Consider the following 16,559-nt stretch of genomic DNA (forward strand, 5'->3'; position numbering starts at 1 on the left):
GAAAAAATAATTAAAGTTTTTTACGGGGCTAAATATAAACGTACCTTTTTTAAAGTATTTTTAAATGATAAATCAGTGAAAGCATGCTGAAACTGGCATTTCCGATGTCCCTACGGGTGGGTACACAGCGCGTACACACCCGCAGGGATCGGAATATCCGGCCCATTGTATTTTGACTTCACTGGACAGTTGGGCTTCACCTCAGGCACCTGGGTTCAAATTCACCCCACACTGATGGGATGAAAGTTTCAGCTGTCTGCTGGCTGTAAGGGCCCCACATCAGATGAATTTGGGCATTCTCGATCAAGTATCATTGCCAGTCAGTCTATTCTTTTTGGGGAGTTGGGTGAGGGAGGAATGATGCCCCTAATTGGCACTGAATCGGGGAAGGCGCGGGATGGAGCAGTGCCGCACTGGGGTAGTAGGGGGTGCCTCTCTGAAGTTGGTGCTGAGGCACAATGTTGGGGCCGACTCCAAGGGGTCTTTACTCTGCACCTAGCCCTGCTCTACCTGCCCTGGCAGTTCTTAGTGCTGGTACTGGGTAGCTGAGAGGAAAGGTGCTCCACTCCCCCCCAAGCAGTAATAGCCCTGGCAACGATGAGCACAAAGTTCACAACACAAAAAAAACGGTGGATGCCGCGGCATGTCAGGCACTGCCGCCGCTGCATCGTGAAGTGATGGGAACGAGGCTTCCCCCCCCGCCCCCCCATCTCAACCATGCAGAGGCACTGAGCGGGGGCCCTGCACTTGACCAGCGTGGGGGAGAGGAGAGCAGAAGCAGTGTGGTCACCAGAGAGCGCTCTCACGCATCTGGCTCCTGTGGGCTATTGGACCCCAGCCTCGACTGAAGTGAGCAGACAAGTGAGGGCAAGGGGGCCAGGCAGTCTATAAATAACGTGGACAAAAAAACCTACCAAAATAGCTTCATCTTCATCCAGAATTAGATATGTCCAAATGTGCTCAAATATATTGGATGACGTGCTTCAGAGGAGAGGTTATCCATTGCCGGTTTATTATTAATGGATCTTTGTACCGTTGCCTATTTGTTAAAAATATATTTTTTTAAAGAACTTGCATTTCTATAGCACCTTTCACGACCTCAGGACGTCCCAAAGCGCTTTACAGCCAATGAAGTACTTTTCAAGTGTAGTCGCTGTTGTAATGTAGGAAAGACCCCCCACATGCCGCACTCACGGCCCGAGTTAAAACCGGCACCCCAGTCTCAGCATCAAGCGCTCCCTGGGCATCTACAGCACGGTTGGATGGAGACTGAAGTCTTCACTTCTCTGCCCCAACAAGCACTCTCAGGTCAGGCACAGCACAGGTTTCTCAAGAGCAAAGCTCCCCCTACTGTGTCCCATCAAGCTTGCCTAAGTCAGGCATGGCACAGGCTGGGTGCAGAGTAAATCTTTCTCTCCTTTGCCCCAGCAATGTGCCTCAACCCCAATCTCAGAAGTTGATCGCCACCACACCAGCTGAACATTTTTCCGTTTCCCGCAACACCTCTCCTACGGCATATCGTAGAATCTTACAGCACAGAAGGAGGCCATTCGGCCCGTCGTGCCTTTGAAAGAGCGATCCAATTAGTCCCACTCCCTCCCTGCTCTTTCCCCATAGCCCTGCAATTGTTTTCCTTTTCAAGTATATTGTAGGAATAGGCGTATTCCTAACCAAATAATTGAGGTCGACTCAGGAGAAACAATCCAACAGGTCTTTAATGAAGGATTTGACAAAGTACAGAAAACAACAAGGATCGATGCAGGAGAGCCGTGGAACAGGTCTTACCCGAACGGGGACGCCACAAGGACTGAGTAGGCAGTCCCGGGGATTGCGTGATGACGTCATCGCGTTGTTCCCGCGCTTGGGCAGTCACGTGACTTGTGTGATGACGTCATCGCATTTGCCCGCGCTTGGGACGGTCACGTGATGTGCGACGTGATGTCATCGCGTTAACCCGCGTCATCGCGTTCGCCCGCGCTCCCAAAGGAGGAAAGCCCCGCACCGGCTACATCGTTACGTTAAAGGGAATTATGTCCGGTAAGTAAGGGACACTCGGTGGTACCGCTACAATATGTCCAATTCCCTTTTCGAAATTTACTATTAATCTGCTTCCGGATCACAATGCGCGTCGTAAAAATAAATTCTCCTCATCTGGTTCTTTTGCCAATTATCTTAAAAAGGCTTCTCTGAGTGAGAATATCAATATAATGTGGAGTAGTGCTGTGTTACGGCCCATGTGGCTGATTTATTGAGTGGGAGTGTGCTGCAGGTCACTGGACCCAGACCTACTGAGACCATGAGAAATATCACTGTGGAGTGACTGGATTGTCACTAGGATGTTAATGAACATAAAGATGGGATTGTGAGATTCTTCTACTATGTCCACTAATTCAACACCATTTACAGATGACTTATGTCACCCATTTTTCTTTCCAATGCGCAGTCCTTTACACTTGACTGTATTAAATTCAGTCTATCATTATTCTACCTACTTACATATTTTGCCCAACTCTGTTTGCGTTCCCCGAACTGCCTCTTCAAAATCAACTGCCCCGCCTCCCCCCCCCCCCCGACCCCCCCACCACCATCTGCAAATTGGGCCAATCTTCTTTGGGTTTCTATATCCAAATCATTCAGTCGCCTTATCTGAGGAAGGATGTTCTTGCCATGGAGGGAGTGCAGCGAAGATTCACCAGACTGATACCTGGGATGGCAGGAATGACGTATGAGGAGAGTTTGGGTTGATTGGGCTTATACTCGCTGGAGTTTAGAAGAATGAGAGGGGATCTCATTGAAGCTTATAAAATCCTAACAGGACTAGACAGACTAGATGCAGGAAGGATGTTCCCGATGGCGGGGAGTCCAGAACCAGGGGTCACAGTCTAAGGATAAGGGGTAAGCCATTTGGGACAGAGATGAGGAGGAATTTCTTCACCCAGAGAGTGGTGAACCTGTGGAATTCTCTACTACAGAAGGCAGTAGAGGCCAATTCATTAAATATATTCAAGAAGGAGTTAGATATATTTCTTATGGCTAAAGGGATCAAGGGATATGGGGAGAAGGCAGGGACAGGGTACTGAATTTGGATGATCAGCCATGATCGCATTGAATGGCGGAGCAGGCTCGAGGGGCCGAATGGCCTACTCCTGCTCCTATCTTCTATGTTTCTATGGCACTTCGAAATGGTTGAGGTCCCAACACTCATCCCTGGGGCTCTCTGCACTTCCCTTCGCCCCCCCCCCCACTCTTATCACTGGGATTGGATTGGCAGGGGAGTGGAAAGAGCTGCACGTCAGGCACACAAGAGCCGCATGTAGCTTGGGAGATGCCAGTTGGTCATCCCTTGTTATGAATGTTCAGTCCGAGGCTGGGACCAAGGAAACTCCGGGTTTGAAGGTCCACCGCCCCTGGCCACAACCACCACCACCCCTCCCCCCTCACCATGATGAAACATCGAAACATAGAAATTTACGGTACAGAAGGAGGCCATTTGGCTCATTGTGTCTGTGCCGGTCGAGAAAGAGCTATCCAGCCTAATTCCACGTTCCAGCTCTTGGTCCGTGGCCTTGCAGGTTACGACACTTCAAGTGCATATCCAAGTACTTTTTAAATGCGGTGAAAGTTTCTGCCTCTACCACCCTTTCAGGCAGTGAGTTCCAGACTCCCACCACCCTCTGGGTGAAAATATTTCTCCTCAACTCCCCTCTAATCCTTCTACCCATTGCTTTAAATCTCTGCCCCCTGGTTATCGATCTCTCTGCCGAGGGAAATCGGTCCCACCGCAGTTATGGCAGGAATGTGCAGGAACGCCCGTGGATTTTCAGGGACAGTATTTTTAATGCTGACCGTATTCTGGGGGCAGCGTAAATGTAGCAGGAGTTTTCAGTTGATTTTCTATTCTTTCCCTTCAGAGGTGACTGGACAGGAGATGCTGCAGGTCCACAGCAGGGGCGAGAGGGAAGAGGAAAGGCTGGAGCCAGATGTTCAGGTGAGTGATAGCTCCTAGAAACATAGGAACATAGAAAAATAGGAGCAGGAGTCGGCCATTCGGCCCTTCGAGCCTGCTCCGCCATTCAATATGATCATGGCTGATCCTCTATCTCAATACCATATTCCCGCTCTCTCCCCATACCCCTTGGTGCCTTTTGTGTCTAGCAATCTATCTATCTCCTTCTTAAATATATTCAGTGGCTGGGCCTCCACAGCCTTCTGTGGTAGAGAATTCCACAGGTTCACCACCCTCTGAGTGAAGACATTTCTCCTCATCTCAGTCCTAAATGTCCTACCCCGTATGCTGAGACTGTGACCCCTCGTTCTAGACCCCTCCCCAGCCAGGGGGAAACATCCTCCCTGCATCCAGTCTGTCGAGCCCTGTCAGAATTTTATACGTTTCAATGAGATCCCCTCTCATTCTTCTAAACTCCAGTGAATACAGGCCTAGTCGACCCAATCTCTCCTCATACGACAGTCCTGCCATCCCAGGAATCAGTCTGGTGAACCTTCGCTGCACTCCCTCTATGGCCGGTATATCCTTTCTTAGGTAAGGAGACCAGGATTTCATGGGCTGCTTCGCGCAACACAGCCACGTTCAATGAGCAGTCGCAACCGCCCCCCTGCCCGCCCCCCCCGCCTCGCCGGCCCTCCCCTCTAGTGAAAGTCTGATGAGCGGCCGAACAAAAGCTCAGGTGACCCCCTTGATTACAGCCCGACCCCTTTTCGATGGCTACCAGGATGAAGCTGGTGCAGAATGAGAAAGAAAGAGCAGAAAGAAAGCTTGCTGATATATAGCAGCAATATTGCCTCTTACTTTGCTTTTGGCTGCGCGGCCCCCTTCAAGGGGCTGGGTGACCCAATCACTGTTTTGCGCAAACTTAACATTGAGAAAGCCGGACCCGGGCTGCGTGGGCGCGGCAGAGAGCCGCGCAGCTTATAGGGAACGTTGTACAGTGCCTTTCACGACCTCAGGATGTCCCAATGCGTTTTACAGCCAGTGACGTGCTTTTAGAAGTGGAGTCACTGTTGCAATGTGGGAAACGCGGCAGCCAATTTGCGCACAGCAAGCTCCCACAAGCAGCAGTGTGATAATGACCAGATAATCTGTTTTAGTGATGTTGGTTGAGGGATAAATATTGGGCAGGTCACAGGGGATAACTCCCCTGCTCTTCTTTGAAATAGTGCCATGGGATCTTTTACATCCACCTGGGAGGGCTGACGGGGCCTCGGTTCAACGTCTGATCTGAAAAAACGGCACCTCCGACAGTGCAGCGCTCCCTCAGCACGGCACTGGAGTGTCAGCCTAGATTTTTGTGCTCAAGTCACTGGAGTGTGGACTTGAGCCCACAACCTCCTGACTCCGGGCGAGAGTGCTGCCCACTGAGCAATAACAAGGAGGGTGGCATGGTCTGGAAGGAGGCGGTGGCTGAGGGTTTGAGCGGCCGGCACTAGGATGCATGTTAGCTGGAGTCAGCCATGTCGCACAAACTGGCTGTCCACTGAAGCAGGTTCACCTCTGCTGGTGCATGTGAGTGGGCGGGTGCTGGCAGGGTGGGTGTAGTCTGTCTCTGGTGCACCCTAAACTGCCCGGCAACCTTCAATCGCTCCTGCTTTATCCTTACAAAACAGCAGAGGTCAAAAGTGATTCTGATTGGGAAACCCATTGTTGAACCTACCGAAAGAGGCAGTGTCGTCTCACTTGGCACAAAGCCCAAGAGGAAATAGGAAAGAAACATAAAAGAAAAGGTTCATAAATAGCCTCCAAGTGCTGCTGCAAATCTTACTGAAGGTTATGTTCAAAAAAACTCCTCTGTAAACTGTAGGCCTGGGCGGCCATTTCATACGGTCTGCAGATGCCGTATCATGCTGGAAAATTGCAACAACGCCTAACTGTGGTAATCGGGCACTAATCTTCACATTATTAGCTGCGCACTGGCAGATGAACACTCCGGTGCCAGTACAAAGGCTGGGCAGAAAACTGAATAGGGAGGTAAATGAGCTTAAATCCAGATATCCACCCATTAGCCAACACGACGTTTACTGTCAGGAGCTTCCGACCACATATCTGTGTCATCACCAAGACCGCCTACTTCCACCTCCGTAACATCGCCCGTCTCCGCCCCGCCTCAGCTCATCCGCTGCTGAAACCCTCATCCATGCCTTTGTTACCTCTAGACTTGACTATTCCAACGCTCTTCAGGCTGGCCATCTTCCACCCTGCATAAGCTTGAGTTCATCCAAAACTCGGCTGCCCGTGTCCTAACTCGCACCAAGTCCCGTTCACCCATCACACCCCTGTGCTCGCTGACCTACACTGGCTCTCGGTCCGGCAATGCCTCAATTTTAAAATTCTCATCCTTGTTTTCAAATCCCTCCATGGCCTCGCCCCTCCCCATCTCTGTAAGCCCCTCCAGCCTTACAACCCACTAAGATTTCTGCGCTCCTCCAATTCTAGCCTCTTGTGCATCCCCGATTTTAATCGCCCCACCATTTGTTGCTGTCTGGGCCCTAAGCTCTGGAATTCGCTCCCTAAACTTCTCCGCCTCTCTCTCCTCCTTTAAAACGTTCCTTAAAACCTACCTCTATGACCAAGCTTTTAGTCACCTGTCCTACTATCTACTTACGCAGCTCGGTGTCAAATTTTGTTTGATAATCACTCCTGTGAAACGCCTTGGGACATTTTACTGCATTAAAGGCGCTATCTAAATACAAGTTGTTGGTTGTTGGGTGTCTGAAATGGGGACTCAAACATGAAATGGAGCTGAATTGCAGTCCTCACACAGGGTTAAGTTAACATCTGCTCCAGATGTGGAATCAACTTCTCAACCCAGGCGATCCCATGAGGCTTTGATTCTCAATTGCCCTTTCACCCCTGCAGCACGTTCAATGTCAGTGCAGTCGGACCGGGGTTGCATTCCAGCACCAAGTGATGGGATAGCTTGAAAAGTTAACTTGGGGGCTGAAATCCCTCCTGTTGATAATTTTAATGGGAAGGTCAGCGTGAGTTCAAATGGGACTCACCGCCATTTCTGGTAAAATTATCAACAGCGGGAAATTGTGGGCTAACGTCCCTTTATTAAATATTGTTCATGAATAGTTCCTACTAGGGGCTATAAAGTGTTGTTAACAATAGTTCTTGACCAGGTTACTGGAATGAGGGCCCAGGCTTTTCACTGGGTATTATATTAACACCAGTGGTAACCCATCGTTCTTTTTATTCATTCTCGAGATGTGGGCATCGCTGGCAAGGCCGGCATTTATTGCCCATCCCTAATTGCCCTCGAGAAGGTGGTGGTGAGCCTTCTTCTTGAACCGCTGCAGTCCGTGTGGTGAAGGTACTCCCACAGTGCTGTTAGGGAGGGAGTTCCAGGATTTTGACCCAGCGACGATGAAGGATCGGCCGATATATTTCCAAGTCGGGATGCTGTGTGACTCGGAGGGGAAACTTGGAGGTGGTGGTGTTCCCATGCGCGAGCAGCCTGACGCAACCCCCTGCCCCACAATAATTCTGACACCCACCTGTCGGCAGTGATGTCATTCCCGCTGACATCGAGGGGTGGGGGGGTGCGTGGGGGGGAGCCAGTGGAGAAATGCAAATTAGGTCCAGGACTTAAAATCTCCCAGGCCTCACTTTGACTCCTCCGCACCCCCATTTCCCACCCCGAGTTAAAATCGCCCATTAAGAGTCTCCTGGGTGCTGCAAGAGGAAGCATAAACGCTGAGACAGGAATACTTCTCCTCAATGACTCTCGGTCAAATGCAGGACCTTCGAAGATTTGACTGCTGCTCCCACATCTGAGGTGGCTCTTCCAGTGTCTCTCTCATATTCCTGGGCAGGAGGCAGGGAAATGCTTGTTACCTGGTAGCAAATCCTTCTGTCCCCTCCAACCTCTCTCTGTCACAACCTTTCCTGTCTCTCTGTGTCATTGCTATGGTCAGTGCTCTGCTGAACCTCCCTCACTTGTTCCTCCTAAGCTCTGAATGCAGCATCTTGCACTCACCTCCTACTCCATAGATCCTCATTGCATTGAATTCAAGATGGCACTATTTCCTACTTTAACTCTTACCTTCCCAAGACCTCAAATCCATAGAACCCTTAACTCCCTGGCCTAGAAATTCGGTTGTGGGTCCGCCAGGGCTTTAGCGCCCGAAATTTTGCGCCGGCGTTAATGCCGTTGCGCCCGACGAAAATTCGGTTGCCCTGGGCCCAGACGGCGGCGGGCCCTAATGGAGGGTTTTTGCGCCTCACTATGGGCATTCAGTGCAGTTTTGAGGCGCTAATCCCCCGCTGCGGCACCCGAGGCGGTGCGGCAGGCTGGGGTACTGCAGGCCTCCTCCTTCTGTTAAGGAGGAGCTGCCTGCAGCCGACCGCTGGCCGGTCGATTCGCCCGACAAATGAGCCCGGCACCTCGGGGAAGAGCCGGGCTCGCGGGCCACACACATCAGTGCCGCGGGGGGGTGGTGGAGGAGTCCGGGGAGGGAGGTGCGGGCAGGCGGCCTCCGGGAAAGCGGCCGGCCGCCGCTCCACCTTTATGCGCCGGCGCAAAGGTGTGTAACATCCCTTTCAACAATCGTTGGTTGCGGCTGCCACGGGCGAGGCGGCCGCAACTGAATTTGGGCTTGGGGCCGGGTTACCACGGCAACCGGGACGCTGCGCACACCGATGACGTCATCGGTGCCGGCGCAGCGCTACCGGCTAACGCCGATGATAGGGCCCAACGCAATTTCGTTACCAGCTATAATTCCGGCGCAAGACCCTCTAACGCCTCTAATTGGGCGCTAACCCCACCGAATTTCTAGGCCCCTGTCTCTTCCATTGAAGTCATACAGGAGAAGGAAAAAAATTTGCAGGGCTACGGGGAAAGGGCGGGGGAGTGGGACTAGCTGAAGTGATCTTGCAGAGAGCCGGCACGGGCTCGACGGGCCGAATGGCCTCCTTCTGTGCTGTAACCATTCTATGATTCGATGATTCTATAGTGTAACACCCTCACCTCTGAGTCAGAAAGTTGCGAGTTCAAGTTCAACTCCAGAGACTTGAGCACAAAAATCTAGGCTGACACTCCAGTGCAGTGCTGAGGGAGTGCTGCACTGTTGGAGGTACCGTCTTTCGGATGAGACGTTAAACCGAGGCCCTGTCTACCCTCTCAGGTGGATGTAAAAGATCCCTATTTCGAAGAGCAGGGGAGTTATCCTCGGTGTCCTGGCCAATATTTATCCCTCAATTAATATCACAAAAACAGATTATCTGGTCATTATCACATTGCTGTTTGTGGGAGCTTGGTGTGCGCAAATTGGCTGCCGTGTTTCCCACATTACGACAGTGACTAGACTTCAAAAAGTACTTCATTAGCTGTAAAGTGCGTTGGGACGTCCGGTGGTCGTGAAAGGCGCTATAGAGATGCAAGTCTTTTCTTTTTAATATCGGGCGTGGTGTAAAGGCAGCGTTCCACCCGATCCCATGGGCTTCCCGCCCGGTGAGATAGGTCAACATGGCTCCCGGTTTACCTCCTCTTCTCTGTTACTCTTTCCAACCTCAACGGTTCCCTGCACTGTGGGCCTTGGCCCTTCACCCAGGCTTCTTGACTTGAAAAGCAAGGATTCCGAAGCCTGCATTCTGAGACAAAATAGAGTGTTGTTCTTCGCACAAATGGAGATATCAGTCTCCAAACAACCTGGCGGCCATGAATAAAACATCCTTGGATCTGATCGCACTCTGTGATTCATTTTCAACTCTCATACTCGAGTGTGCATTGCCATAGTAACAATGGCCTCATGATCCATCAGTTAAAGGAAGCACTCCATCACCAGAGGTGCTTTGTGACTGGCTTTTTGAGCTCTCTGCGGGAAGTGATGTGGGGCAGTTTCCATTCAGTTAGTAAAGCACACAGTGTAGGGTTGCCAACTCTGTTTGGGTGTATTCCTGGCGGTTCCATGATGTGGCCTCCTTCCCCGCCCAGTCAAACTGCCTTTTTCCCATCTCCAATATCTTTATGACTAATAAAACTAAAAGTAGTCAAAGAAAATGAAACAAACATGCCAATTCTTTTCAATGCCCCAACGAATTTTCTCCTGGGAGTTGCTCACAGTGGTGTCCAGGAGATTAATCTTCAATTCCTGGGGGGTTGGCAAACCTGACGCAATGCGAGGAGATAACGCTGCCCTAAAAGCCAGAGCCTTCAGCCTCAGGAGTGAACTCGCGGTGAAGAAGAGTGAGACCGATGACAAACCCGCCTCACCGCACCGAGCTGGTTTAGTTTATAGGGCGAGATGCGTCAAAGTACTTTTAGGCCAAAATGGATGAGTCTAAAAACAAATAAGTGATACTTGACAGACCTAATTAAAACAGGCCCTGCTTGACACTTAATAGGAAAATGTATCCTTGGTGATTCATTGATCCTGAGGTGGTCAAACTTTTCCACCGTGGCAAGAATGTGAGAGGATGGCTGCTTGGGGGACAAGGGCTACCCATCTGCTAACTTCAAAACCCCATTACCATCGATTGGGGAGCGAGGTGCACGAGGTTGGGTAGAGTGCGGCTGGGTGGCTCAGATGGTTTTCTTGCCCTTTTCAAATATGTCATTTTGAATTCCTAACGTGACCGTTAGGCTGGGAGGCCTTCTCATTTCCCGTAAATTCTTTAATTGGTCACAAGCGCGGCCTATAATGGCAGGGTGAACTGTCTCTAATTTCCGCCTCCCATCTTCCTAAATCTGGCACTGGCTGCAGCCACCGGAGTGGGGCAGACTCCCGGCCTGCTCCCAGTCCTCTGCCAATGCTACCCTGAGCCAGTAGCTGGGAGATACACAATGGTATCGCTGATCTCTCCCGCTGTGTGTCAGCTCAGTCGCTCAGTGGGTCTGAGTCAGAAGGTTGTGGGTTCAAGTCCCGCTCCAGGGACTTGAGCACGAAAGTCCAAGGTTGACGCTCCCAGTCGAGTACCGAGGGAGTGCTTCCCTGTCGGAGGTGCCGCCTTTCGGATGAGACGTCTGCTCTCTCAGGTGGACATAAGGGGGGAAAAATTCAGTTGCTTTGTGCCTCCCGTTAGAGCCCTAAGATGGGCGCAAAGCAACTAGCGCCCTGGCGCGGCGCCGCCAACACCTCCCATGAAATTCAGCGGGAGGTTAGCGGCGGCGGTAGCTGTTAGCGCCCCGGGCGATGACATCATCGCCATGCGCAGCTCCCCGCTCACGCCCCGGCCACAATCTTCGGGAGCGCCCCCTGACTTACTGCTGGATGCTATGTCCGACGGGGTCAGGGGGGCCTACCTGCGGCTGGGGCGGCGCTATTTAAATGCGAGGTGCCGGGTGGCCATTTTTGTTGCTGGCCGCCTGCCAGCACCTGCCTCTGCTGCCGTCCCCGGCCTCCTGACCCGCCCCTCCCGCGGAGTGCTGGCTGCGCTCCGTGAGCCCAGCACTTCTCTTGAGTGCCGGGCTCTTTTGCCGGCACTCCCGATCCCCGGTGGCCCAGCTGGGCCCCGGGTCGCGCTGCGCAAGGCCCTTCCCCTTTAAGAAGGGGAGGAAGGCCTGCAACACCACGGCATGTAGCACCGTGATATTCACTCGCAGCGCTCCAAGAGGGAGACGGAACGCTTCCAGTAGCGCCCCATTTCCCTCTTGGGGCGCTACCACTCAATTTTGGCCATGGGGGCGCTAATTTTTTCGGGGCCGCTAAAAGTAGCGCCCCGGCGAAGTTAGCGCCCCAAAGGGGGCGTGAATCTATTTTTCCTCCAAAGTGCCCTATGGCACTATTTCGAAGTTATCCCCAGTGTTCTGGCCAATATTTATCCCTCAATCAACATCACTAAAACCAGATTATCTGGTCTTTATCACATTGCTGTTTGTGGGAGCTTGCTGTGCACAAATTGGCTGCCGCGTTTCCTACACTACAACACAACACAGCACTTCAAAAGTACTTCAGTGGCTGTAAAGCACTTTGCAACATCCTGAGGTAATGAAAGGCGCAGTATGAAAATGTAAGTCTTTCTTTCTCTGGGCATAGATCGGGCCTCTTTGATGCCACTCCACAGTGACACTGAAGTTGGGTCTCTCAATGGTGTGGGAGAATTGAACTTGCATCCCAGCACTCCTGTGGCACCATGCACTGGTGCTGGTCATTGCGTTGCCTCTCCCCGCCACCTTTTACCCTAATCTTACCCTGCGCTAGTGCTTTAAGAGATTAGACGTGGCCAGCTACGGCATTCTAAGAAGCCCAGTGGAAAACTAGCTGGGCCAGCTGCTGCCTTCGTTCTCTGGTGATTTATTATTAAGTAATGTGATAGGATTGCACAAATACTGAGTCTAAAGGAACTCTTCTGTTTAACTCAGGGTCACAACCTGATGACCTCCAGCCCTTGCTCCAAAAATAGAAGATTGCAAATGTCATTCGTGTCAACCCTTTTTGAGTCCAAATTACACTGAAAGTCTTCAGATGGACATTTTTTTTTATTCGTTCCTGGGATGTGGGCATTGCTGGCAAGGCCAGCATTTATTGCCCTTGAGAAGGCGGTGGTGAGCTGCCTTCTTGAACCGCTGCAGTCCGTGTGGTGAAGGTACTCCCACAGTGCTGTTAGGTCGGGAGTTCCAGGACTTTGACCCAGTGACGATGAAGGATCGGCGATATACTTCCAAGTCAGGATGGTATGTGACTTGGAGGGGAACTTGGAGGTGGTGGTGTTCCCATGCACCTGATGCCCTTGTCCTTCTAGCTGGAAGAGGTCGTGGGTTTGGGAGGTGCTGCCGAAGGAGCCTTGGCGAGTTGCTGCAGTGCATCTTGTAGATGGTACACACTGCAGCCACGGAGCGCCGGTGGTGAAGGGAGTGAATGTTTAAGGTGGTGGATGGGGTGCCAATCAAGTGGGCTGCTTTGTCCTGGATGATGTCGAGCTTCTTGAGTGTTGTTGGAGATGCACTCACCCAGGCAATGGTGTAGATGGTGGAAAGGCTTTGGGGAGTCATATTAATCACCCATGGACAAATCCAAATTTTAAGAATGTTTCATCTTGCTCTGGTTGCATTTTATACTTGGCTATATCATGGCTGCTTTGCATCCCACCACTGTTGCTGTACCATGCACTCGTGCTCAGCTGGTCACTGCGCTGCACTCTCCCTACATATTTGGATCCAAGTTGGCCAACTGCTCATGTTAGGCATTCCAAATGGAGAGTCCCCAAATGGCTCAGCCAGTTAAACCAATGAGTACCTGAGCAAGGTTCCACGTTCAAGGTTCAATCCCTCCTCTGAGGCAGGCCTTAGCCAGGAAGACAGTAGTGGTGTGGCAAATGGCCTCTGTGTCCCTGGATTAGGTAGGGGGAAATTGGCTAGAGCTCCTGCTCTATGTGTGAGTGTCGGTTGAGGAATGGCGTTGGGCTTGGCTTTCTTGCCCTCTAGCATGGTGATGCCCAATGTTTAGTTCACAAGTTGAGAATGGCTACTGAACAAGGTATGGAGAGTGGTTGTATCCCAGAGCGAGGTCGAGAGGAAGGGGCAGGGAAGAAATGCATACAGATCACCTGGCTTCAAGACCAGCTTAATGGTATCTTATCTTTCTTCTTCAGTGCTGTCTCTAAGAAGTTCCTGCCTACCATTTAATATTGTTAGGAAACCCAAAAACAATCTCACTCAGTCATTACATGTGATGATAGCCAAGTCATAGAGTCATAACGGCACAGAAGGAGGCCATTCGGCCCATCGAGTCCGTACCGGCTCTCTGTAGAGCGATCCAGTCAGTCCCATTCCCCCGCTCTATCCCCATAGCCCTGCAAGTTTATTTCCCTCAAGTGCCTATCCAGTCACCCCTTGAAAACATTGAGGGGGGAAAATTCGGTTGCTTTGCGCTTCCCGTTAGTGCCCTCAGAAGACGCCAATGGGGCGCAAAGCAACTAGCGCCCGGGCGCGGCGATGTTTGCGGCGCTCGTGAAATTGACCAGACATTTTGTGGCGGTACTAAACACTAACGCCACGATCTCCTGCACCCTAGTTCGTGATGTCAGTCGAGCGTGCAATGCCTCGGTAGCGCCCCAGACCGGATATTGAGTGGCGCCCCCTGCCTTTCCGCCTGCCGCTAGCAACGATAGGTTGAGGGGAACGTTTTGCAGTCGGGAAGGGACTGGGGGAGCGCTATTTAAAGGTGACCGCTTCCTGCCTTTTTTTTGTTGGCGACATTTTTGCACCACACATTCTGAGAGAGAGCGACTTCTGGAGAGATTCAGCGCTGTGTGAAGGAGTTTTGGGTACTGAGCAGCACTTTGCAGGTTCATTTTGATTTGACCTCTCTTGCATCGATTTAGAAGAGACTATGGGGGCTGCACTCTGAACTCTTTCCCTGTGCCTTTCCATTGTTCCTTCCAGCAGATTTGATGTACAGGTCTCTCCAGGCTGAGATTCAAGGCTGCAATGAGCAGGGTGTGGATGGAGAGCAAGATCGACCCTCCCCTTTAAGAACTGGCCGGCGCCAGTGTGTCTGTGTTCCATTGCTGACTGACATCATGAGCTTCGCCAGCGCTCTGAGGTAGCGCCTCGCTCCTCGGCGTTAGCGCCTTAAGAGAGGTGTGTAGCGCCTGATTTAGCGCTCCAATCACCTCCAGGGGTGATCAAAGTCAAGTTTTTGGTCGGAGGCGATAATTAGTGCCAGGCGCTAAACTTTGCGCCCAGCTGATAATTGCGCCCCAAACGGGGCGATACCGAATTTCTCCCCCTGAGTGTCTCCGCTTCCACCACTTCTGCCGGCAGCGTGTTCCAGGTCCTCACCACTCGCTGCGTAAAAAAAGTTTTTCCTCACATCCCCCCTGTAACTCTTGCCCAAATCCTTAAATCTGTGTCCCCTAGTCCTTGTACCATCAACTAGTGGGAACAGCCTTTCCCCGTCTAGCCTATCCAAACCCGTCATTATGTACACTTCTATCAAGTCACCCCTCAACCTCCTTTGCTCTAATGAAAACAAATCCAGCTTCTCCAACCTATCCTTGTAACTAAGATCCCCCATCCCCGGAACCATTCTGGTAAATCTCCTCTGCAGCCTCTCAAGGGCCTTCACATCCTTCCTAAAGTGTGGTGACCAGAACTGGACGCAATACTCTACTTGTGGCCTAATCAGCGCTTTATAAAGGTTCAGCATAACTTCTCTACTTTTGTACTCAATCCCTCTATTTATGAAGCCCAAGATCCCATATGCTTTGTCAACCACTCTCTCAATATGTCCTATCACCTTCAGGGACCTATGCACATTAACTCCCAGGTCCCTCTGTCCCTGCACACTCTTTAAAACTGTGCCATTAAGTGTATATTGCCTCTTCCTGTTCCTTCTGCCAAAATGCATCACCTCACACTTCTCTGTATTAAATTCCATCTGCCACTTGTCTGCCCATTCTGCTAGCCTTTCTATGTCCTGTTGCAGTCGATTGGTATTATCCTCACTTTTTGCCACACCCCCAAGTTTGGTGTCATCGTCAAATTTAGAAATTCTACTCTGTATTCCAATATCCAGGTCATTTATATATATCAAAAAAAGCAGTGGCCCCAGCACAGACCCTTGGGGAACACCACTGTTTACCATCCTCCAGTCGGAAAAATAGCCATTTACCACAACTCACTGTTTTCTGTCCTTAAGCCAATTCCTAATCCAAGCTGCCACTGACCCACCTATTCCATGAGCTTCAATTTTGTTAATCAACCTTCTATGAGGTACTTTGTCAAACGCCTTCCTAAAATCCATGTGGACAACATCCATTGCATTCCCTTCATCAATCCTCCCTGTAACTTCATCAAAAAATTCAATTAGATTAGTCAAACACGATCTGTCTTTTACAAATCCATGTTGGCTCTCCTTAATTAGCTTAAACCTCTCCAAGTGCCCGTTAATTTTTTCCTTGATTATTGTTTCTAAAACTTTACCCACCACTGATGTTAAACTGACCGGCCTGTAGTTACTAGGATTGTCCTTACACCCTTTCTTGAACAATGGTGTCATATTTGCCATTTTCCAATCCTCAGGCACCTCCCCCGCATCTAGGGAAGATTGGAAAATTATGGCAAGCCTGTCCGCTATCTCCTCCCCCAATTCCCTTAGCAACCTGAGATGCAAGCCATCTGGACCAGGCGACTTATCCACTCTAAGCCTACCCAGTCTTTCTAGTACCTCCTGTCTAAATTTTCACCCCTTCCATTGCTTCTACATTTTCCACTTCTACCGATATTTTGTCAGCATCCACCTCCTTAGTAAACACAAAGTACTCATTGTGTATTCTAGCCTTGCCCTGTGCCTCTAAGCATACATCACTTTCTTTGTCCCTAATAGGCCCCACCCTGTCTCTTACTACCCGCTTACTGTTTACATGCCGGTAGAAGATTTTTGGGTTCCCTTTTATGTTAACCGCCATTCTACTCTCATATTCTCTCTTTGCCAATCTTATTTTCATCTTCACTTCCCCTCTCAACTTATTGTATTGGGTCTGGCTCTCCAGTCTCTCGACATAACTGAAGTTCCTCTTCTCTGGTACCATTCTAATAAATCTCTTCTGCGCCCTCTCCTTGACATATTCATTGACCCCTGCTGGAAAGTTCACATGTGGA

At 50.7% G+C, this 16,559-nt stretch overlaps 1 protein-coding gene across 1 annotated transcript in view; it reads left to right on the plus strand.

The window, feature by feature from the left end:
• The window catches only part of LOC147101672 (adenylate kinase isoenzyme 1-like), a 191,884-nt gene that overhangs the window by 95,027 nt on the left and 80,298 nt on the right, over positions 1–16,559 (plus strand). The window contains exon 9 of the mRNA XM_085965447.1: positions 3,912–3,988. Within this exon, the coding sequence (XP_085821573.1) occupies positions 3,912–3,988 (77 nt within the window). The remainder of the gene's footprint in view (positions 1–3,911; positions 3,989–16,559) is intronic.

Source organism: Somniosus microcephalus, chromosome 23, assembly GCF_052327205.1.
Source record: "Somniosus microcephalus isolate GS21.2 chromosome 23, FLI_Smic_1.0, whole genome shotgun sequence".
In the NCBI taxonomy this organism is placed as follows: Eukaryota; Metazoa; Chordata; class Chondrichthyes; order Squaliformes; family Somniosidae; genus Somniosus; species Somniosus microcephalus.